General features: G+C 56.9%; 12 protein-coding genes across 12 annotated transcripts; 5 read left to right on the plus strand and 7 right to left on the minus strand.

The window, feature by feature from the left end:
• Positions 1-934: 934 nt before the first annotated feature.
• B0H64DRAFT_28747 (uncharacterized protein) lies at positions 935-1,958 on the minus strand. The gene is made up of 2 exons (XM_062800039.1): positions 1,620-1,958; positions 935-1,550 (listed from the first exon to the last, which is right to left on the minus strand). The coding sequence occupies exons 1-2, from the start codon at positions 1,888-1,890 to the stop codon at positions 1,120-1,122; spliced, it is 702 nt and encodes a 233-aa protein (XP_062664507.1). The 5' UTR covers positions 1,891-1,958; the 3' UTR covers positions 935-1,119.
• Positions 1,959-2,644: 686 nt separating this feature from the next.
• B0H64DRAFT_438110 (uncharacterized protein) lies at positions 2,645-3,428 on the minus strand (the record flags this gene model as incomplete). Its single annotated transcript, XM_062806319.1, has 2 exons — positions 2,645-3,366; positions 3,422-3,428. 2 exons carry the CDS (start codon positions 3,426-3,428, stop codon positions 2,645-2,647), a joined length of 729 nt encoding a protein of 242 aa, XP_062664508.1.
• A 1,349-nt stretch (positions 3,429-4,777) lies between these two features.
• Positions 4,778-5,652, plus strand: B0H64DRAFT_382388 (uncharacterized protein). The gene is made up of 2 exons (XM_062802863.1): positions 4,778-5,218; positions 5,333-5,652. Exons 1-2 carry the CDS (start codon positions 4,893-4,895, stop codon positions 5,352-5,354), a joined length of 348 nt encoding a protein of 115 aa, XP_062664509.1. The 5' UTR covers positions 4,778-4,892; the 3' UTR covers positions 5,355-5,652.
• Positions 5,653-6,095: 443 nt separating this feature from the next.
• B0H64DRAFT_28740 (uncharacterized protein) lies at positions 6,096-8,073 on the minus strand. Its single transcript, XM_062800038.1, has 3 exons — positions 7,214-8,073; positions 6,278-7,163; positions 6,096-6,208 (listed from the first exon to the last, which is right to left on the minus strand). The coding sequence occupies exons 1-3, from the start codon at positions 7,772-7,774 to the stop codon at positions 6,186-6,188; spliced, it is 1,470 nt and encodes a 489-aa protein (XP_062664510.1). The 5' UTR covers positions 7,775-8,073; the 3' UTR covers positions 6,096-6,185.
• A 1,009-nt stretch (positions 8,074-9,082) lies between these two features.
• B0H64DRAFT_28908 (uncharacterized protein) lies at positions 9,083-10,697 on the plus strand. The gene is made up of 2 exons (XM_062800040.1): positions 9,083-9,349; positions 9,403-10,697. Exons 1-2 carry the CDS (start codon positions 9,236-9,238, stop codon positions 10,276-10,278), a joined length of 990 nt encoding a protein of 329 aa, XP_062664511.1. The 5' UTR covers positions 9,083-9,235; the 3' UTR covers positions 10,279-10,697.
• Position 10,698: 1 nt separating this feature from the next.
• B0H64DRAFT_28909 (dUTP pyrophosphatase) lies at positions 10,699-11,558 on the plus strand. The gene is made up of 2 exons (XM_062800041.1): positions 10,699-11,105; positions 11,212-11,558. Exons 1-2 carry the CDS (start codon positions 10,826-10,828, stop codon positions 11,469-11,471), a joined length of 540 nt encoding a protein of 179 aa, XP_062664512.1. The 5' UTR covers positions 10,699-10,825; the 3' UTR covers positions 11,472-11,558.
• Positions 11,559-11,710: 152 nt separating this feature from the next.
• Positions 11,711-13,536, minus strand: B0H64DRAFT_428942 (Ribokinase-like protein; the record flags this gene model as incomplete). The annotated part of the gene is made up of 6 exons (XM_062805870.1): positions 13,134-13,536; positions 13,067-13,077; positions 12,920-12,999; positions 12,499-12,829; positions 11,768-12,420; positions 11,711-11,724 (listed from the first exon to the last, which is right to left on the minus strand). The coding sequence occupies exons 1-6, from the start codon at positions 13,185-13,187 to the stop codon at positions 11,711-11,713; spliced, it is 1,143 nt and encodes a 380-aa protein (XP_062664513.1). The 5' UTR covers positions 13,188-13,536.
• A 133-nt stretch (positions 13,537-13,669) lies between these two features.
• Positions 13,670-15,167, minus strand: B0H64DRAFT_334632 (proliferating cell nuclear antigen, N-terminal domain-containing protein). The gene is made up of 5 exons (XM_062801112.1): positions 15,009-15,167; positions 14,894-14,937; positions 14,397-14,826; positions 14,051-14,340; positions 13,670-13,993 (listed from the first exon to the last, which is right to left on the minus strand). Exons 2-5 carry the CDS (start codon positions 14,933-14,935, stop codon positions 13,976-13,978), a joined length of 780 nt encoding a protein of 259 aa, XP_062664514.1. The 5' UTR covers positions 14,936-14,937; positions 15,009-15,167; the 3' UTR covers positions 13,670-13,975.
• Positions 15,168-15,372: 205 nt separating this feature from the next.
• B0H64DRAFT_382396 (Mysoin-binding motif of peroxisomes-domain-containing protein) lies at positions 15,373-18,291 on the minus strand. The gene is made up of 5 exons (XM_062802864.1): positions 17,746-18,291; positions 17,458-17,654; positions 16,905-17,377; positions 16,402-16,853; positions 15,373-16,337 (listed from the first exon to the last, which is right to left on the minus strand). Exons 1-5 carry the CDS (start codon positions 17,792-17,794, stop codon positions 15,673-15,675), a joined length of 1,836 nt encoding a protein of 611 aa, XP_062664515.1. The 5' UTR covers positions 17,795-18,291; the 3' UTR covers positions 15,373-15,672.
• Positions 18,292-18,657: 366 nt separating this feature from the next.
• On the plus strand, positions 18,658-19,521 carry B0H64DRAFT_382397 (Rab5-interacting protein-domain-containing protein). The gene is made up of 2 exons (XM_062802865.1): positions 18,658-19,026; positions 19,219-19,521. Exons 1-2 carry the CDS (start codon positions 18,961-18,963, stop codon positions 19,507-19,509), a joined length of 357 nt encoding a protein of 118 aa, XP_062664516.1. The 5' UTR covers positions 18,658-18,960; the 3' UTR covers positions 19,510-19,521.
• A 735-nt stretch (positions 19,522-20,256) lies between these two features.
• Positions 20,257-23,324, minus strand: B0H64DRAFT_28969 (uncharacterized protein). The gene has a single exon (XM_062800042.1). It carries the CDS (start codon positions 23,036-23,038, stop codon positions 20,315-20,317), a length of 2,724 nt encoding a protein of 907 aa, XP_062664517.1. The 5' UTR covers positions 23,039-23,324; the 3' UTR covers positions 20,257-20,314.
• Positions 23,325-24,150: 826 nt separating this feature from the next.
• B0H64DRAFT_382400 (uncharacterized protein) lies at positions 24,151-26,213 on the plus strand. Its single transcript, XM_062802867.1, has 4 exons — positions 24,151-24,938; positions 24,988-25,391; positions 25,461-25,867; positions 25,928-26,213. The coding sequence occupies exons 1-4, from the start codon at positions 24,526-24,528 to the stop codon at positions 25,991-25,993; spliced, it is 1,290 nt and encodes a 429-aa protein (XP_062664518.1). The 5' UTR covers positions 24,151-24,525; the 3' UTR covers positions 25,994-26,213.
• Positions 26,214-26,302: the final 89 nt, after the last annotated feature.

Here is a 26,302-nt window from a genome sequence, read left to right on the forward strand (position 1 = left end):
AGGCACTCTCGTAAATGTTTCGCATCCCATCGGCGTGTCGCTGATCGGACCGTTGTTCACAGTCTTCGTGCTGTTCACGTAAATGTCGCCACGTGCGGTCCCAGCTCGTACAAGGAGCTTACTGTGACGGCTGGGCTGCCAGTTGAGAACCCCAGTTCTATTAGGGTTGGTGTATGCCGTGAGGTGGTTTGCGAAGAGGGAGTTGTGGGACTTGAATATAAGTTGGGCAGGAGGAGGGGTTTACCGTCGATGGTATATCTCCTTAGCTTAATTTATCATCTACTCTATGCTGACAATCAATTAGCTTACTCGGACTTTTCCCGAGCTAGGCAGGGTAACTTGTAGAGGAAGATGCTCTCATAATCATAGCGAGTCTGTTTTTTTATCCGCTAGGTTCCTTCTGGGAACGAGTGAACCGGGAGGAAAGTAAAGGAGGAATCAGGAGAGAAAACCAAAAAGCTCACTACCAAGCTCAACTCGCGGTCGAATGGAGGTTGGTGGCTACGAAAACCCTCTTTTTAGGGTTTTGCGCCGCGAGGGGGAGTCGAACCGGTCCTCTTTCGATTGGTGTCCAACCGGTCCTCCTCCCAATGCCGCTGAGCCAAACCGGTGTTTGACTTCAATTGGGAAGAGGCGGTGACAGTGTGAGTGCGGATCTTGTATATATAGCGCGGGAAGGTGCGTGAAGGGAAGAGTAATGTTCCTGTTTAGTGGCATAGTTGAGTTCAGATGAAAACTTGTCTCCCCCTTCCCTGGTCACTACTGTGGCGGGGGTAAAGATACGTTCTCTCTAGTTAATGGAGTGTCTAAGGACGTGAGGAGCCTGTTGTGAAGATTCGATAGAGGTGGAGGGTATTCGCTGCTGCTATTCGGAGGCTTAGGATACCCTAACAATTATCTTTCACATCTGGCACATACTAGCATAAGAGCAGGTCCTCCAATAGTATAACATTCACTACCTGCGACTACCCCTAAGCTCTCTCCAACCAACAAAACTCTTCTCCTCTAAGAAACCACCCCTCATTATCTCCTAAACCACACCCATCCTCATCCACAACACACCTCTCACCCCCCAACAGTCAACAGTCATAGACCGCGTCCTCCAAGGACACCATGAATCTAGGGCAGCTTAGGCACAGCCACGGGCAGGCCACCGGCGACAGCGCCAACGGAGCTGAGGATACTTTCCAGCAGGTCGGGGACCTCGCCCGCGGCACCACCACCGAGGACGCCACCGACCGTGCCGGTGACGCCGCCGAGGATGCCGCCGAGCAGGTCGTTGAGCAGGTTGCCGATGGGGCCCTTGGTGAGCAGGCCCTCGAGCAGCTTGGAGACGGCGGCGAGGAGCTCGCTGACCAGCGTCAGGGGCTTGGTCTTCTTGGTGGTGGTGCCGCCGCCGACGGCGCCCAGGAGGCCGCCGAGGCCGCCCAGACCCGGCAGCGCCAGCCGGCTGACCCCCATGGCCAGCGTCTGGTCCAGCTCCGCCATCGGGTTGACCAGAGCCTCCATGAGGGCCTCGGGGTCGGCGCCCTGCTCCTCGACGAGTTGGTCTGCAAGGGGAAGGGTCAGATTGGGGTCTGTTTTGTGTTGACTTATGGGGTGAAGGGGGGAATTCTTACCGATGGCGGCAACCTGGTTCTGGACTTGGCTGACCATCTCCTGGAAGGCGTCCATGTCGACGCTGGTGGGCTCCATGTGGTTGGGGCGTTGCATCTGTTCGTGGCCCGCCATCATCATCTCGGGATCGAGCCCCTCTGGGGTGAGCTCAGCGGGGGCAGCGGCCGCGCCCACCTGATGGGGCTGGACCTGTTGGGAGTTCTGGGCCTGCTCAAGGGGGGCCGCGAGAGCGCCGCTGATGAGGCAAACAATGCCGAAAGCTTGGAACTTCATGGTGAAAGAGTGATGTGGTTATGTGGTTGTAAGGGGAGCTATTGATCAGAGAAGACTCGGTGGTAGATGATGATGGCTGTTGAAACCAGGCTTAAACGGAGATGAGATGCTGGTTACTTATACCTGACCTATTTACTACAGACGAAAAATCAGTGAAGACCTCATTATCACCCACCACCGCGTATCCGCCGGGTGTTGCTATGCTTCGGGGCGACTCTCGGCGGTCTTGCCCGTGTAAAATTAAGATGTGCTTTTTCACTTGCAGTTGCATGCCTATGGGCTCAAAACCGCGGTTGACAGATATGAGAGTCCCTCTGCTCACTCCGGAAAACTGTCTCAAGGGCGCCGCGATTCAGGGGCAGCTGGAATGTGAGCCATCACCGCCGTCTCAACCGCAAAGTGGGTCTTACATACCGGAGATGGGGTCACTCCAGCGGCTCAGTCATGGCCAGACGACGTTAACACACATATCAGTTGTGTTTGTGGCTGAGGGGATCGGAAGGGAGAATCGTCTATGGGGGGACGGGGATTCAATGAACAAGCAACGCAAGGGTTCCATGCCGGTTTAAGATATACGATATAAAATCACGGCGCATCCATTCCAATCAATGGCCAGAACGTGCCTCCTCCATGGGCCATCTCGAGCTGGATTTGCCTGGCCAGTTTCCCCATCGGGTGTTCTCGAGCAGTCGGAAATTCTCAGTACAATATCCCTCCCTCGTTATTTCCTGAGCCTCTGCCATCAACGGCGCGCTCAAGTTTCCTTCGGAGCAAGAACTATGCAGCTGAAGCGGAGGTCACGCTCGCCAGGAGTTCCGCCGAGGTTAATGATGCGCTTCAGGCCGAGCTCTAGCCCCCGCGGGCTTAGAACATCCTCGTCTTCTCCAAGCTCGCCTCGGTCTAGTGGTCCACCCCGGCAACCCTCCAGCTCCCAGAGGTGGCCGTTCGCCTTGACATAGGCGATAAAGTGGCCGCCATGTTCCGAGTGTCCACGAGTGGGCTCGGGGGTGTCGCCCATCCCAGCCACAGCCTCGTGGGCCTTCTCAAACCCCTCGCTATCATGGACCAGCTGAGCCCGCTCATCCTTGGCCAAGGGAATGCCATCGTTGCGCAGTTGTTCAAGAGTGCTTCCGGGAAGAATGAACTTGGGAGTGGCGCCGTTGATGGCGCAGTGTAGAAAGCCGTACGAGCCGCAGGCGTCGCCGATGACCTGCTCGAACCAGATAACGGGTTCGTCCCCCTTACCCGCCGCTCCGCCGTCGTAGTATTTGACCGGGTCGCCGAGCGTTGCGTCCTCTGCCTCGCGGTCCTCCTTCCACTGCGGAGTCATCGGGACAATGACGAGCAAGGCGTAGGCCGGACGTGGGATGTGGGCGAGCAGGGCAGGCTCGTCCAGCGAGTAGACATCGTAGAACTTTAGGTCATCGGAGAGTCCCATCTTTTTGGCCAGGGTGTTCATCACCTCTGGATTGTTCTCTGCGTGCGAATGAGTAAGTGCAAGTGGCAGGAGTGGGTTAACTGTTTGGCTCACCCAGCATAACAAAATGTTTTCTCGCCATCTTTCTTTGTGTCGAAGTTTAAGCTTCGATAATGTTTCAGACTGTAAGTGTAGTTCGATACTTGTGATGGGACAGGAATTGGGCGAATCTTTAAGCTCTTGAATGGTTAGGTAGAGAGGGGAGTTGCGACGCGTGTAGGTTGGCTGCCTGGGCAAGTTGGGGGAACAGGGACAACGAAAGGAAAAGCAGCGAACACCACCAGATACTAGTGCAAATTATTTGTTTTCACCCTTCTCCCCTTGCATAATAGCTCCGTTCACATAAAGACGACTTAAACAACGGCTCGCCATGATCACTGTTATCTGCCAACAGCGGACGAGGGAAGCAACCAATAATGGAGATGTTAACTCGAGTTGAACGGAATGGCAGCATTGCAAAGGCCAGGCACGTTTATGTTCCCCACCTTCCTAAATAGGACCTACACGATACAGCAGCCACGGCTGTCAACCTGCCATGGCACGCATGGGCCCGGTGTCATTTTTGGACCATCCATCTCCTACTTGGCGATGCTTGTTGATGCGGAGTATAAGAGGCAGCCATGGGGCCCAGAGCGTTTTCGGATCTGATGCCCCTGGATGGCGGTTCATTTTGTCCGGAAGATCGCCCCCAAGTCAATACTCGATGACGTCACAAACAATCATTGCTTGACATCGCAGTCACGCGACCTCCCTCTCTTCAACTCGATGGATGCCGAAAGAAGAGGGAGAACGGAGATCGGAGCTTAACCGTCATGCCCTCGCTCTGAACCCTCCATCGTCTTATCTCCCTAGAAAGGTCGAGGTGAGCCGAGCAGCCACGCAGCTTCAGATGTTATCCTAAGTTTCAAGAATATGGGTTCTTTCAGCTGTAACAACTCTGACAGTATAGGTACTTTAAGAATCCCAAGTGACCAAGAGCTGATGTAGTTGGTAAGATGGAATGTTAGGATCTCGTCAAAATCGACTTGTAGAAGTGCTGGCCACGATGAACCGACATGACATGCGCCCTCTGTGTCTCCTTACCAAAGGAGAGCTCGATCCCCGCATCCCAGCTGCGTCCAGAAGCACCCTTGCATGGACCACACTGGCATCGAGCGCTCCCATTGGTGAAGTTATCATTATTTACGCCTCTTCGGGCCCAGGTTGAGGCAGAGGAACCCCTCGGATGCTTGCCAGACGCCAACAGTTGTCTAGTGTCGTCCCCAGACGATCGACAATCTGCGCGGAGATCGAGGCCAGAACGGAGGCGGTATTCGTCGGGTCCGGATTTCCAGGGAGCTCAGTGCGGGCGGACCATCCCAGCATCCCTCGTTCTTTGTCCTACATATAACCCCGCTCCTCTCCGCATCTCATCACATCGCTGCCCATCTCCTACCTTTTAACTTGTACTTTCAAAAGCAGTCTACCTCAAGAAAGCAACACCCTCACACCATCAAGAACACCCAACCATCATCTATCAACCAACATGGCCGACAACCTCCCCTCCGGCACCGAGTTCCGCGCGGGACGGTCCGACTCGACCGCATCGGCCAGCTCGACGGGAAGCACGACGGGGTGGGCCAACGTCAAGCAGCAAGCCGCCACGACGACAGCAACGGCACCGACCACCCAGCAAGCAGCAGCAGCAGCAGCAGCGCGCACGCCGGCGTCGCCCTACCGGCGGCCGTCGCACCCGCTGTTCGAGGGCCTGACGGCGCAGAAGCGCAAGGACGACGCGGCGTCGGTGGCGCGCCGGCAGAGCATGAGCGAGCAGCGGCCGGCGACGGGCTTCATCGGGCAGATGTGGAATAAGTACGTTTCTCTGTCTTTCTTCTTCTTTTTCTCACTGTTCTGTTTCATTTGTGGGGTGATGCCCTATATGCATATCTAGATAGTAGTCGCTAACATGGTGTTTTTCTTTTCTAGTTGGGTGTACGGCAAGCAGTAGCTGTGCCTTTGGCCTAGATGTCAACGCCCCAATTGTAGAGGGCAAGGGGCGTTTCGCGCTCCTGAGAAACTACTATCGGACTTGGTTGAAGAGGAATGAGTATTTCGGAATTGTACTGGTTTAATGAGATGGTGTTGGTAGGCTTTGATGCGGGAGCTGAGTTTTAGGAAGAACATATAATGAGCCATCTCTGCTCAGACCATGAAACAACCGAGGTGGTGCGAGGAATTGGGCGGTTGTTGGTTCTGTTGTTATTATATGTTCCTATAGTGCAATGTCAGCAGGCTGTTCGTATCGATTTTTACCCATGTTGGTTTGACGCATCCCATTAGTCTCGCAAAACGTGGCTCCAGATGCCGTGTCTCGACGGCGATGACCGACCTAGAGAGCAGCATTATCAGCCAGCAGGCAACACTCCCATCGACGTGACCCTATACGGGGTGTCGGGTGACTTCTTCCACGGAGATAGGGACTTCAAAATCGGCAAAGAGTCGGTGTAGAGTGGTAGGGCAGACTAGGGGCGTGGCATGCGACGGGACGTGAAGGCGAGGTCGAATGTAGGCGTGTAGGCAGGAGAGGCATCACAGGAAAGGGAGCGGGTGATACGAGCGTGCAAGGACAAGGGCAGGTGCAGAAGTGAAAGTGACTCATTAGAAGGCCGCGGCGTGAATGCTATGACCGGGAAAATACCACTCATGACCTGATCTGGGCAGAGGACTAGAGAAAATACCATGGAGATTTTCTGCTTCCACCCCCCTAAACAACCCCAACGCCATCGAATACCGAAATACGAGAATACCGTGGGACGAATTGGAGTCCGCGGAAAATCGACTAGATACGGTGTTTTTCGCTTTCTATTGTGAAACCTTATTAGCGATGCTGGACTTGAGCCGGGTGGCTGTGGTGCTGTTCTCGGAGCTTACCGAGGCGAGAATAGAGCATATAGAGCGCCATCCGGTTGCATTCCTCTGTGCCAGTGATTGTGACGAGACGCTCGTTGCTGTTGTCCTGTGGTTCATTAATCTTAATCACGCTGCCACTGATCTGACGGATCTCGTTGATCTTCTGGCCGCCCTTTCCGATGATGGCTCCAACCATGTCGTTGGGGATGTAGATCTGCTGGGTAAGGGGGGCACCGGGCACAGCCGCGCCGCCAGGCATGGGTTGCCCATGCGGCCCGGCGGGACCATGAGGGCCGGCGGGACCGGCAGGATGAGGCTGCACGTGGGGACCGGCTGCGTAGCCGGCGGCGGCGGCATGGCCGCCGTAGGGCATGGGGGCAGCAGGGTTGGGGTGAGCCTGATGGGGATGGCCGTACTGCGGCGGGTACGACTGAGGGGGCATGTGGTGGGCTCTGGGGTCAGGGCGGCCACGGTGGTAGTTCTCCCGGTTGCCGAAGTTGCCGCCAGCCGGCTGCGGGTTGTACGGGATCACCTGCATACCGCCCGGAACTGCACCGGCGGGACCGCCGCTGCGAGTCGCGTAGGCGGAGGCGGACGCTCCACCAAAACGCTCGTTGAGCTGCTCCAGGAGGGTGCTGCCGACATAATAGGTGGCAATGTGGACCGCATCAGCCACACCCATAACGACGAGCGAGCGCTCCGTAGACAAGGGGAGGCACGAGTCCGACGCGTTGAGGCGGGCCCCGGACGCCTCTTGAATCTCCTTAATGCGAGCGCCGCCCTTACCAATGATGGAACCAATCAAGATGTGGGGGATCAGCAGACGAAGGGGGTATGTCTTGGAGTGCTGGCTGGAGGGCTCGCCCAGAGGCTCATTATTGAGCGTTCGGATGATCAATCCAAAAGCCTGTGGTTGGGTTAATAGTTTGATACTAGTGGGGAGCTTCCGCGACGTACCTTCGCAACGGCATCGACGATGCCGCTCACCGTGAGGATGCGTTCCACGGCACCCTTCTGGTAATCACTAACGGTGCACTTGGCGCCGGACATTTGTCTAATCTTGGACACATTTTCACCGCCCTTTCCGATAATGGTCGCGGCCTCGGGACTCGAGATCACAGCGCGGACATGGATCCACGCCGTCTCATCATGCGCGCCGGGCGGCGGGCCCGACTGCTGGGTGACGCTGGCAGTGCTGGTGATGGGCTTGGTCTCGGGGGCATCCGGCACGACAGTATCGCCCTGCGCGTCCTTGACCTCGGGCTTCTCCCCATTCGTCTTCGAAGTGCCATTGGCTTCGGAAGCCGGGGCCGGAGCCTCAGCCGGGACAGGAGCCGGAGGAGCAGCGGGAGCGGTATCGCCATTGCTACCGGAAATTGGCTCCTGGACCTCCTCTTCATCTTTGACCATTTTGTCGAGGGCCGGTCGCTTTGCATCAGGCTGATCAGCGACGGAGGGAGAGGAAGTGTCCTCGAGGGGCCGCTTGGCGGAGTGTGTCGGTTGGGGTGAGGCGGACATGTTGAGCTAGATCTGGAAAGTTTTTTCACGTCGCGCGCGGATATGTTTCGTCGGAACACTCGATGTTCTCAATTGGATTATCGTAGTTATCTACACCTTTGGGGGTTTTCGAAGGAAAACGTGCAGGTGTAGTGGTTGGGTCGGGCAGGTGTATGATCGGGGTGGGTCGAGGAAGTGAGAGTTTCGGGCCAAAGAACGGGGTAGTGAGGTCGGAGAGACGAGAACGTTGTGGCTAGAGGCGAGGAGGGGTGACGGAGAAAGTCCAAATCCCGATCGACGTGTTGCTGCGCAGTGTGCAGAGCACCAGTGACGGCGACTTGTCCAAGGAGAGCGCGGCAGGCGAGAGATGGAGGTTGGGTGGGCTGAAAGAAGGAGGGAGGACGAGATGGTGCGTCGGGCGGTGAGTTGTAGAGATAGTGAGGTAGGGTGGATGAATTGAGAGGTAGGAGGGCGCTGAAATGAAGGCAGCTGTGTTCGGGAGCACTCAGGTAACTCAAACCTTTGCCTCGTCAAACCAGCAAACACCACCTAGTTATCCGTTCCAAGCTACCCACTGGTACCGCTGCAACTGTCAACCTGGCTGATGCGTTGATCAGCGATGCGATGCTGCCCGTCGTGCTGCCGGAACGATGGAAGTGCCGAGGTTGCTATTGTTCGGTCGAGGAGATGGCGGATTGGGCGCGGTGGCGAAATGCGCAAATCTGGGTCGCGAGTGCTAACCACCGGAGCCCCGGCGAGAAGATGCGGAAAGTATGGAAAATCGGTTTCCTGTGTTTTTGGGTGCCGCAAAATGAACCGCGTGAAAGGGTTTGATGGGAAAAGACCTCTCGGGGAGGGGGTTATTTAGAAGTCTCGGAAGGAGAGGTGGATGAAACTGGGAGAATCGCAATGGGCCGCAGCTGCAGCCTTGCTCGCTTCAGTGTCCCTTCCAATGGGCACGGACCAGGCAACCAATGAATCTGTTTCCGGGAAGGAGTGGGGCGCATTACAATGCGGCACAGATCGCAGAGGTGGGATTTGGTGGTTGCATTCCACTCCCTTGTTTGGTCCTCAATATCTGGAAAGGCTTCTCAACAGCGTATTGGTGTATCCATCCTCTTCCTGTCCCACGATAATTCCCACTTTTGGCTCTTGTGTTCCTTAAAACCTGGATAGAAACTGAGTGGAAATCGACGAGCTATTCCGCAAATCTGAGAAATTCGCATCTCCTTCCGAATCCGTACCCGTACGAGAGAGGGATACTCGCACGGTCTCGATCCATTACTTCTCCCGTTTGTGCATCATTGTTTTGCCAACCAAAGCCAAACAAGAAATTGCCTTTCCATTACACTCAAGGAAGCGGTGGCCTCCCTACCTAGGTACTATAGAAGTTGTGCGGTATTCTCGTGCCCTTCCAATTGAAAAGGGCCGGGGTCGTTCCTGAGTGCCTATCGAATAATTGCCCCGCCTGGGCCACACAAGATGGAAGACGCTGGAGAGCTTGGGAGTGCTAGCCGCGTGTACGAGGCCCAGTTGGAACGCGCTACTCAGGAGCTCAACAACAGGAAAAAGGAGCTGGAGGATGAATTGAATCAGGTGAGTTTCATGCCCATGTCGGCTTAGCAAGGCTTTGCTAACTTAATCAACAGCTAAGGGCGTCTGCGGCCGGGCCTGGTGCGGAATTTTCAGCAGGAGACTCCTTGGAAATCATGACAAAGGCATACCAGGACATGACTGAGGCAGAACCGCTCCTGCCGCCGCTGGGATCTCCCCTTCCAGCTCTACTGGTCATGCGACGGGCGCATCAGACCATTGCAGAGACCAACGAATACATGGATTCTCAAGGCGCTTCACTAGAGCAGCTCCAACGGAGGATAGAGGCAGAACAGGCCAACTTGCGTGAACAGCAAGCCCTCCGGACTGCGCTTGAAGGCCGCATCCAGTCGTTACGCCAAGGCCTGGAGAGTAGAGAGGAGAAGACGGAAGAGCAAGTCACCAAAGAACGCGTCGCCGAGCTGAAAAAACAAAAGGATCACTGGGACAAGCAGACATCGAGTCTTATGAAACAGCTGGACTGGTTCATTGGCGAACACCTCGGCCCCATGTTGGCAGCAGAGGAGTTGGGCGGCCCCGTCGTCGGGGGGTTGATGGACATCGATCCGGATGACCTAAGCGCTGGGTTTAGTGCTCATGGCAAATTGAAGAAGGCCAAAGACCAGCCGGACCAAGACAAGCGGCAGCGACGGATCGACGACATCTGGGGCCCTCAGGACGAGCAGGGGCAGGCAAGGAGGAGGCGGGAGGGGGATGAAGCAGCAGCGGCAGGCGCAGAGATGCGTGATCTTACCGAGCAACTAATGAATAAGCTCATGGAAGCGGACGGCGACACCTCTGCGGCGTACGTGGAGATAGCGAGGGAATCCGCGGCAGCGAGGTTCCTTGTCCGTTCCAAGGTCGCAGTGTTCCATCCTCGGGATGCGCGGAAGTTGCGGCTTATCGACTTTGGAAGGGATCTGGAGGACTAGAGCCTTCGGGGGGCTGAAAGCGTGGGAACGGCTACGTAACAGCAATATTTTGTTCCGGCATGTTGCGGACAATCAAACGGCATCTGGCGATCCCCCTAACATGGGGAAGCTTGTCTTATGGCGGGAATGTTGACTCGTCGACGTCTGTTCTTCTCCGCCGTCGGGGGTCTACATTCATTATTGTGGATGATAATAGCCAAGTGAAGGAAGTGTTTTTGCACAAACGGAACAAGGGGCTCGACGGCATCTCAAGCAAAGTCTTTGGGTTTGACTCGCCCGCGCGAGAACGCTGGATCACTGTTTGAGTGGTCAGGGGCAGGAAGTATCAGCAATTGGCCAATTATGGTGTTGATCTGGACCCGCTCGCGTGCTCCACACAAGCAACTGACTCGCCAAGCCAAGCAGGTGGGTCAACATGCAGACAATTTACGCGTCGCGTCAGCGCGTCTTCCAGCGCACATTTCTCCCCACCACCCCCGCCTCCGTTTCTGCCCAACAGGAAACCAACCCTTTTTGACTGGAGGAACATTACCCCAATCCCACAACCATGACGACCGGTACTCCCTTCGACCCCATCGTGCCCACCGTCCCAACATCGCCGCCAGCAAAGCGCATCAAGACTGACGGCCCCGCCCTCATAACCAACGAAACCATGGCGTCCCCGGCACTGCTCATCAAGAAGCTCTCAGACAAGGCCCGGCTCCCGACCCGTGGCAGCGCTTTCGCAGCGGGCTACGACCTCTTTGCCGCACGCCCCACCACCATCCCGGCGCGGGGCAAGGCGCTCGTCGACACCGACATCAGCATGTCTCTGCCGGCGGGGACCTGTAAGCAGCCCCCAACCCCCAGCCCCACCACCGCCGTCACCCAGTTAAGCCCACTATGAGGAAACAAACACTGACGGGCAACCCCCCCCTTCTCCCAAAAAAACAGACGGCCGCATCGCCCCCCGATCGGGCCTCGCCGCCAAGCACTTCATCGACACCGGGGCGGGCGTCATCGACGCCGACTACCGCGGGCCCGTCAAGGTGCTGCTGTTCAACCACAATGAGGCTGATTACGCGGTGGAGGAGGGCGACCGGGTCGCGCAGCTCATCATCGAGCGCATCTACACGCCCGAGGTGGTCGAGGTGCAGGAGCTGGAGGAGAGCGTGCGGGGTGCCGGCGGGTTCGGGAGCACGGGGACGAACTAGATAGACTAGGCTGTGGTTGTGTTGTGTTGTGGTGTGTTTTGGTTTGGTATGACATGGTATAACATGATATAGATCGGATAGGCGGGTGGTATGGGTTTACTCTTAGGAGGCTGCTCGCATTGCGCGGTGTTGTAGACACTGACGGATTAGATCAGGGGTCGAAATGATCCAAGTCTAGATGGGGACCCCCTTAAAGGTCCACGGTCTATCGCTCTCTATATTCTGTACAATGCTCGCCTTCATCCACGCCCATCTAAACCAATCCAATCCCAACATCACACCCCGCTTCCCCTCACAACTTCGTCGCGCGCGGAACTCCACCTTCGGAAACCTCAAGCTATCAAGATGCCTCACCAGCCTCAACTCCGCCGCCTTGCTCTTCAACAAATGCATCCTCTTCTTCTCCGCCTCCGCCCCTACCCCCGCCCCTTCACCATCCACAACCACCGCCCCCTCCACCCCCGCTCCCACACGAGCTTTCTCCACCACCCCGTCCATCCCCTCCGCCGTCTTGGTCAACACCTCATGCATGCTCGCAAGCACCTTCTCCGCGGCCCTCGCGAGCGGCAGGTCCAACGCATCAACAGAATCGTCACTCAGCCACGACGCCCGGCCCATCAGCCCCTCCCCCCCACTACCACCACCACCACCACCACCATGGTTATTATGCACCGCCTCGCGCATGCGCACGACCATAAGGGCCGCAAACATATCCCCGGTACCACTAAAGTAGCAGTCGATGGCGGGGAAGACGATCTTGAAGGCGCGGGCGCGGCGGCCGTCGGCGGTCATGGAGGAGCCGACGACCGAGAGGGACGAGACGGGGTGGTCCGGGTGGGGCAGCGACACCGACGTGATGACGATGTGCGGGATGCCGTACCGCTCGTGCATCACCTGCAGCGCGCGCCCGATCGAGGACATGTCCGTTATTGGTACGTCCGAGAGGAGTCTAGGGGGGTGGTGGTGGTGTTAGTTGGGGGCTGTTGGGTCTTCGCTCGGGGAAAAGGGGGAAGGGGGGGGGATGTACTCGGCTTCGAACTGGTTGGGGAGGACTAGGTCGGCGTGGTGGACGAGGCTCTTATACACGGGCACCACATCTGGCGCGACGTAAAGGTTGCCATTGTCGCCCATGACCGGGTCTAGGACCCAAAAGAAGCTGCCCGGCTTGGACTCGGCCTTGCGCTTGAGCTCCTGCGCTATCTGTCCGACTGCTTCGAGCGCCGCGGCGCCGGGTACGTAACCGGACAACATCATGTCGAAGTCGTCGAGGTAGGACTGCTTCAGGCCCTGGTATAGGTCCGCGATTTCTTGCGCCGAGACTCGCGAGCCCGTCCATTGTCGGTATCCGGTATGGTTACCTATGCGCGCTGAGTCAGAATGGGATCGCAGAGTGCGCCGGAGAACACGGAAAGTGTGTAGGAAGGCTAGGGGCCCAAAGAAGAACATACTGAATTGTACGGTATTCAGCGCTGCTACGTCACAGCCAAGCGATTGCAAACTGAAGACGGCGATCTTATTGCCGACATATCTTGGGGGTTTTGTCAGCATGGAGTGACAGACGGGAAGGGGAGATGGGACTGCTTGGCCGGACTCACCCAGAGACGACCTTGAAGACTCAATTAGCACGAGCAACAGCAGACAAGGTCAACCAGTGCGCCCTACATGACTGGCGACCGCCAATACGCGAGTTTCCGGGACCAGAGGCCCTTCACTCATACTTGTGGTTAAGCCGGTTGGCGGGAAGTGAGCAGTGTTGGACGGTCGCTGACGGGAGCAAACTGCGAGAAAAGCCGATTATAGCCACGACGGGACGGCACGAAGGACTCGATTTATGGGGTATCTTGCGGAAAGAAGAAAGGAACGGAAAGTCAAGGTCAATCAAGAGTGAACGGAAAGTAGTCTAGAGTCTCTGTCCGCAGAAATTCCGGGGAGGGCGGGAGTTGGAACACGGATGACTCCAAGAATCCACTTGCGAGTCCGCCCGAACTTCTTCTTGTTCTGAGTCGATGACTGGAAACACCAGCCGGCCGGGATCGTGGGGTCTGCGGGAACTGAGCAATTGGGGGAACGAATGCGTGGAAGGGTCCAGAAAACCGGGCTAACCTTAGCTGTGCTGGGCGGTTGTGTCACGAATTTACCCCGCCAACTCGAACAAGCATTGGGCCCCGCGGTCGCACCAAAATTTCATTGTCAGCCTCCCGATACAAGATGCTGAGACCTCTTTACACCCGACAGTACACTTGGACACAACCAGGAGCTGCAGTGGGCTGGACAGAGTAGATTTAGAGTCTGCAATGGGGTGCAAATAACTTCCTTATTCCCATCAGCGCCCAGATCGCCTTCATGTTACCTGGCCCTCTGGCCACAACCTCCATCAATGCGTCTACGTTTGCCAAAACATCCCTCTGGTGCGGCTACAGGGAGGTACCTATCCATGCAGAATCAATCTTACGTGACCGTCGTATCAGTCCTTAAGTCGTCATCAGGGTGTCGTGCAGCCCTTTTTACTCCTCGTCGCCAATCTTTTGAAAAAGCATGGTTAGCCCTTGATCATTAGAGAAAGATGTAGAATCACATACCTTCGGCGCGAGGTAGAAACGCAGATAACTGCTTCCCGCCAGGGTGTACTCAACCAGCAGGGGCACCTCGTTGGAGAGGCAGATCTTGACCTGGGTGGACAGGGCCGAGGCCTTGCAGAAGTTGACGAGGTACTTGAGGGAGAAGGTGAGCGAGACGGGCTCGCTGAGCTCGATCTCGACCGACTCGTTCGGCTTCTCCACGCTGGAATGTTGCCGCAGGGTGACGGCGCCGTTGCCGATGTCGCCCTGGCACGAGAACTTGACACCGTCCTTGCTAGCATCGATGGTGACTGTGCGGGATCTGTTAGCAGCTGCCTCTTCCTCGGAACAACCTGGGCCTGCATACCAGACTCGGACATGGCTATCAAATCTGTGGTGATGCGCTTGAACTCGGAGGCCGGCATCGCGATGGTGGCCGCGTACTCGGTGTCCGGAATGCCCAGGTGCTCCTGGTCGATGTCCATGAGCTTGAGGTCGTACTCGGAGATCCTGTCGGTCTCGGAGCTCTCGAACACGAGGTTGAGGACGTCGGGCGCATCCTCCGCCTTGAGGGTGAGGATGTCCTCGTTCTGGGCCGCCCGCAGCACCTTGGTGAGGGAGGAAAGGTTGATGCCGAGCGCGATGTTGCGGTCGCAGCGGAATGGCGAGAAACCCTCGGCCTTGAGCATCATGGACACAAGAGCGACATGGCTGTTGTCCATTGCCTGCAGGGCGATACCGCTGTCATTGCAGTCGAAGTTGCAGTCTTGCACCAGGTCCTTGATCGCGTCGACGACCTACAAACGACGTTTGTTAGAGCGCCCAAAACTACAAAATCAAGCTTCAGAGTTAAGATGCGCATACCTTCTTCAGGATGCTCGCCTGCTCCAACCGTGCTTCCAACATGGCTGCGTTTGTCAGTTTCTAAATCTTGGCAGCGCAGCCCAACAGGTGTGGGCGGTGACGGAGTTGTTCTCACTGAATGTGTGTGGGGGGTGTTGTGGGAAAAGTTTGGGGTTGTAGAATTGTCGTTGGAGTTTTAGCGGGCAAAAGCTGGAGAGTACGGGCGGGTTGCGGTGGTTTGGGTTTGTGGCCGTTGGGTTTGTGTGAAGATGTGGGTGGGAGGGAAAGATGGAGTGGGCACGCGAACGCGCTTTGGCGGTCGAAAAGACGCGCCTGGCCTTAAATTGATTACCCCTCCTGGTTAGCTCCGCCAGCTCCAGCTTACCGCCTCCTGTGCAGTGTGTGGGGGGCTGGTTGGCTGCCTGTTGACCCCTGAGAGCTGGGATTCAGGGGCAGGGCACTTTTGAACAACACATCACTACCGCTTCATCGAACGTCACTTCTGCCACAATCACTGTATTGTGACATACAAGGATGCCGCTAAATTCTAATTACAAGCCAATGCAGAATTAGCATATTGATAGATGCATGCTCGCAGCAGTCCCACCCGATGAACGCCAGCCCCAATGATACAGTCAAGCAAGCTCCAGAGACGATGATGCTGGATGCTGAGAGCCAATCCAATTGAAAACAAACCGCCGTCTATACAACCCGCCATGAGATAGACGGGTAGAGAAACATGATGCAAAATGACAAAGGAGAGTTAAGGCCCGTGTTGGTTGGTTTGGTTGTCGTCACTGTCATAATGAAATGCGAGAAGGCGCCGGCATGGTCGCCCGCTTCGGCCGCAGGTTGATGACCGTCTCGAGCTCTCGGAGCATCCCGCGGCTCGCGTCGGCCCTTTCCCTAACGGCTTCTCTCCTCTCCCGATCTTCCTTCATCCTCGCTATCCGCTCGTCCCTGGTCAGGAGACTGCGCGTCCGGGTCGGCAGAGAGACCGCTTCGAACACTTCGGCCTCGTCCGAATCCCCCTTGGGACTGCCAAAAGTCGAGCCCGGTGGTGATTCCCCGGTTAAGGCCTTGAATGCTTCGAGTGCTCCACCCTCCTCGACCGTGGTGAGTCCGCTTAATGAGGTGGCCGGAGAAAGTAGGGTGCTGAGGGAAGACAGGCGCTTTTCGTTGCGGTCAATACCTGACGCGAGGGCGGCTTTCCCTTCCTCCCATGCCTGCGTGAGCATCTTGAGGTCCTGCCCGATAGACTCGTACTGAGCCATCAAATTATTCCCCAACTCCGACACATCTTCCGCCTCATTCAGCGTTCTCTCTGACTCCTCTCGTAAAAGTGCAAGCTTTGCTTGAAGACCTCGGATGCCCATTGACAACGAATTAAGTTTCATAAATTGAGACCGACGCTTCTCTCGGTTCGGGGATAGCGGTGATTTTGAGTCGGAAATGGTGGGGAAGGCTGAGCGCTCAAGTTAGCACTGGTGGGGTGGGTAAACAGCAAGAGCGCAAGGGGTTTCACTTACTCTCTTCTTCACTGAGGAGCTGGCGAACCCTCTCGAAGCTTTGAAATGTGGTTTGGTTAAGAGTCTTTAAGCCCTCCACGGCCGTCGACCATCGCAAGAAGTCGGTGTTGTCGCCTGCTGCTTCAAAGGCGAGGAGGGAGCATAGCAGAAGCTTGCGAATGGTGTAGAAACGGGCCGCCGCAATCTTGAGAGACCGCAGAGACTCAGGGTCGTCGAATTCCTTCTCCGAGAATCCTCGCATCGCGTCCGATATGTCGAAGTCGCTGATGTCGTAGATGTCGTGGTACTTCTCCAGATCCACCTGCTCGGCGAACCCCTTGACCGCCGCACAGACCTGCATGTGGCTCTCGATCATGTCGGACAGCCGTCCCTTCAACGCCTTGCGCAGCCTGCTGCAGCGGCGTGTCTGAGACCGATCCTCCATGCGGCTAATTGGGGGTAGGGGTGCGCTTCTGGATGTGTGTGAGCTGCGTTCTGCAGGAGTCATGATCGACGCAACTTACATCCTGTAGCCCCGAGACACGAGCTCAACCTCCTGAATCAATAATATCGCAGCACTGGACGCGCTGTCAAAGTCCTGAGACCTGGAAACGAAGCTGGTCACCTCGCCCAGCGCTTGGTCTCTCAAATATCGAAGCCATTGTTGTCGGAGATAGGCCTGTGACACCACGGCGACCGCTACTAGAAGCAGCGCCGTGAAGCTCACCCGCTTCTTAGTTAAGTGGGCATAACCTCCGGAATACACCCATCTAGCCACCCATGCAACGACAAGCGCGGCAGCCGCTGTCGCAAACAGTCCAGTTGATGTTACCGCTACAGTCTGGGTGGTTTCTGGCGTGTCCTTTGGTCGGTTATGGTGTGATGGATGGGTTGCTATAGAATGCCCACTTAGCAACTGGGACGCGACAATTGTGTACCGGAACTGCTCGATGAACTTGAGGTTATCGGCGCGATCTATCCTTGACACTACGGCTTTCTGTTGCGCAAGCAGAAAATGGTCAGTTTCAGTCTCGGATCGCACTGCCGCGGGGCATAACTCAATGCAATCATACTGACCGAGTATGAATGGCGCAACGAGCTCAGGCGGTTCATGGGTGGGATGTTCAACGGCAGCGGGTCCGGAAGGTTCGCCCGGAAGCGCTTCTTGACCATCGGCCGCCCTACCGGCGCGAACGATGGACTGGACGGCGGCGACTCATCGTGATTATCCGAGACGGACGGCGTGGCCCAGGCCTGCTGTTCTTCGCCCTCGTCTACCAAGAGGAAAGCGGTTAGTGTCCAGAACATCGACATTTTCGAAAACTGTTGCGATGCGCGCAAAGACGAAGGGAATGGCGGGCTAACCCTTCAGATAATCGGCAAGCGGCGTGTGGTCTTGTATGACGGTCTCCATGAACAATGCTGCTGCTCCTGCTGCTGGTGGGTGGTCACGCGGCGACAGCACCAGTCCCCCATCTGCCCGCCTCGTGCGCACCAGAGACCGTCGTTCGGCGACCGTCCCTGTGACGGCGTTTAACAGCAGTTCGGTACGCGAGACACGAGACCCCGGTTTGGCGCAGGCGAAGCCTCGGGGCGGCGGGGACGACGGGAGGGAATCGAGACACGGTATGTATGTGCTAGCGTTGGAGGTGGCCGTTGCAGTAGCCGCCGTGCATGTTTCTGTTTCGAGGTCGAGATGTGCGCGGCCGGACGAGGATGGAAATGGGACGATGGGGACTGGGCGCTCTCGGCTAGATTAGGTAGTTTGTTCAATTGAACTCCTGGAAGTACCAGCGAATCCACTGTAATGACACCGCAACGCCTGCGGAAAGAGGTCGCTTAGCGTTCATTAAATGTTTGAAGCTCTTGGCCCGAGAATCGAGAATGAACCCCTGTCGCGCGACCCTCGTCATTAAACATTGGGGGGCGAGTCCGGTACGGCGGGACAAACAAAGTACGTATCGAAGTGTATCGTTCCAAGGGTCTTTTTGTTTCTCATGCTCCCCCAACGACGCTATGATCAATTGCCCTTTGTAGCACCGAGTATCAGTGTGCAAACACGCCGTTTCAAAGAGGGTCATGCTATTTCTTGTACCACGGGATTTTGAAAAACTGACAATCACTTTTCAGACGAATTGTGAACCCCTGAAAGAGGGAGGGAATTGCGTTCGCATTAATCTGCAAGGATCTTAACTTTCCAATTTCGGGGTAAGATGGTAACGTTATCCAGAACATTTCACCTGTAATACCGTATTAGCGGTCATTCCGCCCCCCACATACAGCTCCAAGCCATGTGGCTTGTCGATCCCCCAGCAAGCGGAGCCGTTGCATCGCATCGCGGCTCCAGAGCTCGCGGCACGGCCGAGCTTTGAAGAAACGACGACGATTTCCACATTGCTAAACGATACCGCGCTACTCCTCGACACAATTCTCGAACACGAAGACCAGAAATTGTACCATACGCAAACGACAACCCGCTCGAAGAAACAACTACCTAGGTGATACGAACTCGGGGCACACGAAGCAGCACAACAACCACGACACCGCTCCGTCACCGCAACCCACCCACCTACCACAACCATGCCTTCCGAACAAGAACTCCAAATATCCCCCATCGTGCAAGAGTCCCTAGTACACAACTCACGGGTGAGTTGCTCCCTCCCTTCCCCAGCCCGGCCACTCGGCCGGCCGGCCTCTTCCTCCCCAACCCGCAGGAAAAACAAATCTGCAACCGCGACCACCGCCCCGACCTCCTCCACCCAACCACCCACCCACCCACCGTCCCCCAAAAAACCAAGACCCTCAACCCCCCTTGCTAACCCCACCCCCACCTCGCAGACACTCTACAACCTCCAATCCCTAACCGCCTCCCTCTTCGGCGTGTCGGCGGGCATCCTCGGGCTGGAATCGTACTCTGGGTTCGTCTTCTACGTGGCGCTGTCGCTGGTGACGGCGGTGCTGTTCTACGCGCTGCGCGTGGCGCCGACGTCGCTGGCCTCGGGCAAGCCGCCGCTCGACACGAGCCGCTACTTCCGCGGCGCGTACGACTTCTGGGCCGGCGGGCTGATGAACGGCTTCGCGGGGTTCGTGTTGACGTGGACGCTGTTTTATGGGCTGGTGACGGCTTGATGGGGTTGGGGATAAGGGTTGGGGAGGGGGGCTGTAAGAGGGGGGATGTTTGGGGAGGGCGTCATGGCGTTGGGCTTTGGGGGTGGGTGAATTAATTGCGGCTGCGGTTGATGGCATTCATTGTGACGAAGAGAGAGGCAACGATCAATCGGGGGTCTGGGAATAGAAAGACAGACTGGAGATGGAACGCTTGCTGCTGATAGACTATGTAACATGTAACACAATTGTTCTCTCGGCGACCTTCTCGCAGGATATCCCTTGTAGGTGTTTGGCTCGCTTACTTACCTACGATCAAGCCAGCTTGCGCGGAACAATGGCGAGCACCCAGACACAACCTTCGACGACATCTTACGTTCTTACGTCTGCGTAAACAGAAGCTGCCAAACCATATCTGAAGGGCGCCATCTAACCAAATGCAAAATGTTCGTGTCGGACAACCACACCACAACCTTAGGGATACCAGTCTCAACATTATTATTACAACGCAGCAAAAAGCAAAAGCTCACCGGCTCGACCCCTTCAGTTCGAAGGGGCTCAGCCGGCTACGAAACCCATTTGGGGTTTGCAAGAACTCCGGGGCGGCTCGAACTGATGACCTCCCGTTCAGAGATACACCAGCCCGAAGTTCCCGCCCCAGGGCCTTGACCACCCCCATTGACCGTTGCGCCATTCATGGGGGTGGTCGGTGATAATGGGCAAGCCAGAACTCGTATATCAAGGGCTGGCAATACAACTGAATTCTAGGCGAGAGGAAACACTAACAAACATACAGGAAAAAAATAACTACAACCCTCGCTCGCCAGCCTCATTCCACAATCTCAACAACCTTCCCGACAAACCCCTCCAGCCCAGACCTATCCTGCCTCCCACCCTCAAGCACCAGAATCTGCGAACCCAGCTCAACCCATTCCCTCGTCGACAGCAACTCCAACTGCACCTCGACACTCCCATCCGCCGCGGCCGCGGCCGCATCCAGCGCCAGGGCACTCTCGACTTCCAAATCCTCCGCAAGCCCGAACAACCCATCCTCAACATCGTCCGCCACCGTGTTCCCCCCACCACCACCATTCTGCGCATCGACCTTCGACACACGCACGACGCGCGCAGCAGACCGCACACTCGCCACATAAACATTGACCAAGGCGCCCACGGTCAGCGCGCCGACCCCGCCGTTGTCCGCATCAAACGTCGCCGTTAACCCGCTGACAGCCTGCAGCGACAGGCCGGACGCGACCATGTGCTGGCTCGGCACGGCCAGGACCATGCCCTTGCGCAGCCTGGGGGTCTTGGTAGCACCATTAGTGGTGGCGACCGTGACGCCCACGCCGACGCCGACGCCGCCATTCTCCTGACCAGTCGATGCCGCCGCCGGCGGCTGCTGCTCAAACACCATGCCGATGGAGCCGACCTGCCCCGCGGCGAGGGTCTGGACGGGCAGACGCAGGTTGCGGATGCTGACGATGGTGGCGGTGTGCCACTCGCCGCTGGTGGCCGAGGCGGAGACGGCGTTGCGGGAGGCGGCGCGGCTGAGCTCTCCGGAGGACGGGTGAGACGGGGAGAGGTGCGAGGGCGAGAGGCCGTAGCTGTGGGGCAGCACGCCGCGCTCGTCCGGGGTGGCGCCGTGGGAGTCGTCGTCGTCGGGCGGGAAGGGCCCGACGACGATCTTGTCGCCGATGGAGAGGGTGCCGAAGCGGAGGTATCCGGCCACCACGGTGCCGAGGTCGGTTTGTTGGTCTGCGTCGCTGGTGGCGAGGGCGTAGGAGGCGGGGAGGCTGAATTTGTCTTCGATGTGGAAGAGGCAAGCGGGTTGCTCGGGGTTCAGGGCTGCGCCGATGTAATCGAAAGAGGTAGGCGTTTGAGGCGGCGGCAGACCCTGAAGTAGGGCGTGTAGTGTACCGACTCCCCGGCCATCAACGGCGCTGGTCAGGAGGATGGGGACGATGGAAGAGGGGTCTTCTCTCGCCTTCATACTATCTAGCGCGTCCTTGACGGCTGCTTTGTCGAGCTCGGCTACGAGAGTTGGGTCAGAGTCGCCTGCTGATCCCCCTTTGACCATTTTGGGTACACGGCCAGCCCTCTTCAGGCTCGAAAGAATTTTGCTAAGGGTGGTGGACAGACTGGACTTGTTTGCTAGGTCCAGCTTGGTAATGACGACAACCAGGGGGAGGCCAAGCCGCAAACAGAGATCCAGATGGGCGGACGCGAGATCAACGCCCGCACCAGTAGGGCCCAACACATCCAGGGAACTGGATGTGGCGCCCGCAGCTGAAGTAAGCTCAGCACTGTCGGCTGCGATGCAGAGGAGAGTCCAGTGGGGTGCCCAGCCAACGATGCCTCGGAGAATGGTCCGTCGGTAGCGCGGGTGGCCTGCAGAATCGAGCATGTAAAGCAGCCGGCCATCCCTGGTGAAGTCGTGGATATCGATCCAAGACTCGACCCCGCTGTGAGCGTAGTTGATAATCTCATCGTCGCTATAGCCCACGAGCTCCTGCGTGACGGAGGACGTGATGCCAGACGCCACTTCATGGAGGTGTTTGAGGAGACCAAGCCGGCCTTTCCCACGTCCATTGTCTAGAGTTCCGCTCGAGAGAGTGCCCAAAAGAGTAGACTTTCCCGATGTCGTCGGCCCTGTAAGCGTAACACGCAATTGGTTGGTGGTGAGCGGCCCTTGCTTTGGGTCTGGTAAGGCCTCGGCCTGCCGCGCCGCTCCTGGCGATCCCGCGGCGGGCGACTGCGCGTCATCCCTGGGCCGCAAATCCGGCGTGACCAAAGCTTCGGCAACCCATAACTTCGCCTGGTGCGGCACGTCCTCGGATTCCGAGCCTGCGGAACTTTCGGTGCCGCTCGGTTCAACCCATTCGCAATCCCCGACGGCCAACATCCGGAGCACTTCCACATTGCAACCCAAACTGGCGGCCATGATGCGGAGGGTGGTGAGACTCTCGTGCATCTCGTTTTCAGTTAACCCCGCGAGCGTTCCATCGTCCGCCACACCGATCTCGTACAGCGCTCCCCTCGATGCCTCCAGGCCGGGCAACACCTTGCCCACCTTGACTGGCGCATTGAGGGCGCTTTCGTCGGGCAGCTGGGGGATGACTAACCCCGGAGACGCGGCGCCGGCATGGTAGGGACATGATTGCTGCAGCCTCCACAAAAGTTGGGTGGTGAGATGTTCAAGGCGGTCCTGGCGTGTCTGAGTCGATGTGACGGAGGGTCCGGGGCTGACCGGGGCCGGCTTCATCGTCCTAAAATCGGGGTTTGGCCGTGACTGGGTAGACCCGCAGATGCGAGTCGCTGTGCTAACTCGCTCATACTTCCTCCGCGGTCTCAACAGCAAGTGAAGCTTATACTCGGTCGGGCCATCTTGTGGCTCGGGTTCGAGCTTCGTAACCCCATAGTCGGAAAGGAGCCCAAAGCCCACAGGTCCCTTCCGCTCTGGCACTGGGGTCGGCGACTTGCCGGTTTCCCCCGACCGCAACCATGGAGAGGCAACCCGGGGCGGGTCGGGGTCGAAGGTAAAGACCGACATCGAATACTCTCCGGGATGAGGGTTTGATCAGAAAGTTGCGTCGTTCACTTCTCCGCTAATGGCGCTGGGAAGATACGAAGTGTAGGTGATCGATATGTTGATACGTGAGTCAATGGGACAGTAGGAGGACAGATATTGCACAGTCGGTCATTTCAAGGGAGAATCGATGCTGTATTCGGGGTATCATCTTGGGGAGTTTATGGAGCGATCAAGCTCAAAAGGAGGAGACGAAGGGCAAAGACCCGAAGAGAACAAAAAGTTCAAATGCTGTTACAAGAACCAGCACGCTGACTCAGTTGAAAGAAGTCATTGTGAATGATTGTCTTGTCAAATCTAAAGGAGTTTGTTGACGAGGGGAAAGAAGAGGCCGATGACTCCCCAGTTGTGCATAGAATGGAAGGAGGCGATGAAGACAGTGCGCGCTGTCCTCCTGATTGAGGACTGGCCTGAGCGGCCCTCTGACGCATTCAGCAGGAGGCACCCCGATTGGATGTCTGTTAAACTTGAGATGGCCTGATACCTCTGCCATCTGCTGCCCCACTGCCAAACTGAAAGTCGCAGTTTAACGTCAATCTAGCGCCAGCTCTCACGAAGAAAGAAAGTGCCGACAATTGATGGGAACGTTCCAACTCTCTTTTGCGGCAAAGAGGCGAAGCAGGAACAAAGTCTGTTAAGAACATTGCACACCGCATTTCCATCAAGGAAGGGCTGGAACACCATTGCAGCCAACGATGCAAGTCGCATGTTGAACCCACGCCGAACAGCCAAGATGGCGGTGTACCCGCCTGATGACCAGACCCCACCTCCGCCGCAGGACGGCCAAGTCGCATTCAGGGCCGACACGGACGCGACACTCGTACAAAAGTCAGAGGGCCTCGCATACCGGGCTGATACGGACGAGACTCTCGTCGAAAAGCCAGAGTGGCCAGCAGAGCAGGAGAACAAGGGAAAGAAGAGAAAGTGGCCAAGATGGCTATGCTGGCGTTTTACGAGGAAAGCGCCGCAGGAGGCGGACGAGACGAAAAAGGTAAGCGACCTCGCTGCCACATTGACGACTCCTTTGCACCTGGGGATGTTTCTTGATGCAGGACAACCGTCGGGAACGCAGTGGCGAATCGGCGGCGCGTCGTCACCTGCGCCCGTCTGCGCCAGGCCCGCAGCGAGGAGCTGGGGCCAAGGGTCGTCAGCATTGCGAAGCATGGGTGGGCCGCTGCCAGGAGCGTTCCATTTTTACCCGTCGGGTCACAATCTGGAACGGACCCAAGACACTGGCCGTCAGGATGCAGCTGTCTGGGCAGCGTCCACCGCCCAAGTCCCACCCAACCCCACCGGTCTTTCGCATTCAAGACATCTCCAAACGCTTTCGGCCCCTGAACTCTTAACCCTCCGCTTCTTTCGTCCCGTTCCAAGTGTTACTTCCACATTCTGTCCGTTATTGTTCTAACCATATCTAATCCGTTCCAAAGAATCGTTCGCATCGTTCCATCATGGGGAGATTCGGCGCCTTGTTTAAGAAGTCGGAGAAGGAGAAACCGGAGTCGAACCCCTACGCTCAGCAGCAGCAGCAGCCTGGTGCCCAATCTCCCGCCCAGTCCTCCCCCCCTCCGCAGTACGATCAGTATACCCAGTACAACAACTCTCAATACAATGAAAACCAGTACGCCTCGCAGCGTCCTCAAGGCCAACCGTCCGGCTTGCCAGCCGGTCCCCGCCCCGGCGGTCTTGCGGGCAGAGTAGCCCCCGGGCAGTCGTTTGGGAACGACAAGTCCCCCCCTCCACCGCAGTACTCGCCCCAGCCTTCCCAGTATTCTGCCTATGGCGGTGGATCGCCCTCACTTGGCTCCGCGGCAGGGACCCCCGTCCTCCCCTCCAACACCTCGAGCCCGTCGATAGGTACCGGGTTCCCAAGGGAAAAATATGGTGCTTCGGACGGTGTCGGGAAAAAACAGGTTCGAACCTGCGCCATCGCCGTATGGCGATTCTATGGGCCCCCCTCAGCAGCATCAGGGGGGTTACGGGGGGCTGGGAGATACCAGCGGCGGCGGCTTGTTCGACAACTATAAACCTCCGTCGAAGGAGTCGTTCAGCCCGGTTCCGGGGCAGACCGAGGCCCCATATGGTTCTCAAGAACCATATGTCGACAGGAGCCAGATGACAGAGGAAGAGAGGGAGGAGGCCGACGTGCAAGTAGTAAAAGACCAGATCAATGACCTCCGTCGTCAGGATAAAGCTGCAAGTAACCGGATCCTTATGGCGGTAGAGCAGTCCGTTGCAATGTCAGCGAACAATCTCCAGACGGCCCAGGATCAAGGTGACCGCCTTGCCGGTGCGCATAAGAACCTCACGAAGTCAGGTACGTCACCCACGCCGACCTCCCCTGAGCCCCAACTTGTGAAGGTTGCTGACTATTCTATGTCTACAGGAACAAGCGTTGTGATTGCTGGCCAGAACGCCGCCCATCTCGAACGGCTGAATCGCTCTTTCCTCCGTCCCACGGGAGGAAAAGCCCGACTGGCACAAATGGATCACACAATTGACGTTGCTGAGAGACGTGGAGAGGCTCAGATACAGCAAACAAACCAGGAGCTCTACGAGAGCAGAGCCGCACAAGAAGCAGGGCCTCCGCGGTTGCTAGGCTCCAACAAGCCTAAAGTTCGCAGCGACCTCCTCTTTGAAGACTTCGATGGGGAGCAGGAAAAGGACGAAGAGGAAATTGAGGGAAATCTCTGGCAGGCCAGCCAGCTTCTGAAGCAAACCGCTCAAAATAGCGTTGCGCTGAACCGCGAGGTTGACTTCCAGAACAAGATGATCAATCAAATGACTGACCAGGTAAGGAGCCCGCATAATGTGCCAAGAGGTGACCGGCATTTTGCTAATGTACATGTCTAGGCCGATACTGTGCACGACCAACTTAGGAAGGAAAAGAGGAGACTGGATCATATGATCCGGAAGTGATGTTATCACATGGGGCGGCATGTTGGTACTCGAGCGTTTCTGTTTCCATCCCACTGTTAGAACTTTCGGCTTAGCTTGGGTTGGTTTGTTAGAAGTAGTTAAAAGCGTAGTAAACAAGATTAATGTTGTGTTAGATGTACGTTTTTCCAACGGAATGAAGTATCCGAGTGTTCCGTGTCGTTAAGGTGCTTATGGAAACATGTTCGTCAGGGAGGAGGATGCTCTCGGATGGTATGACATTACACGTACAGCGTAATTACTTCTGAACCCAAGCCAAAACACACATGGGCCCCACTTCTCGTTTTTCTC

This window comes from Chaetomium fimeti (genome assembly GCF_033439085.1).
Source record: "Chaetomium fimeti strain CBS 168.71 chromosome Unknown B0H64scaffold_1, whole genome shotgun sequence".
Taxonomy (NCBI): Eukaryota; Fungi; Ascomycota; class Sordariomycetes; order Sordariales; family Chaetomiaceae; genus Chaetomium; species Chaetomium fimeti.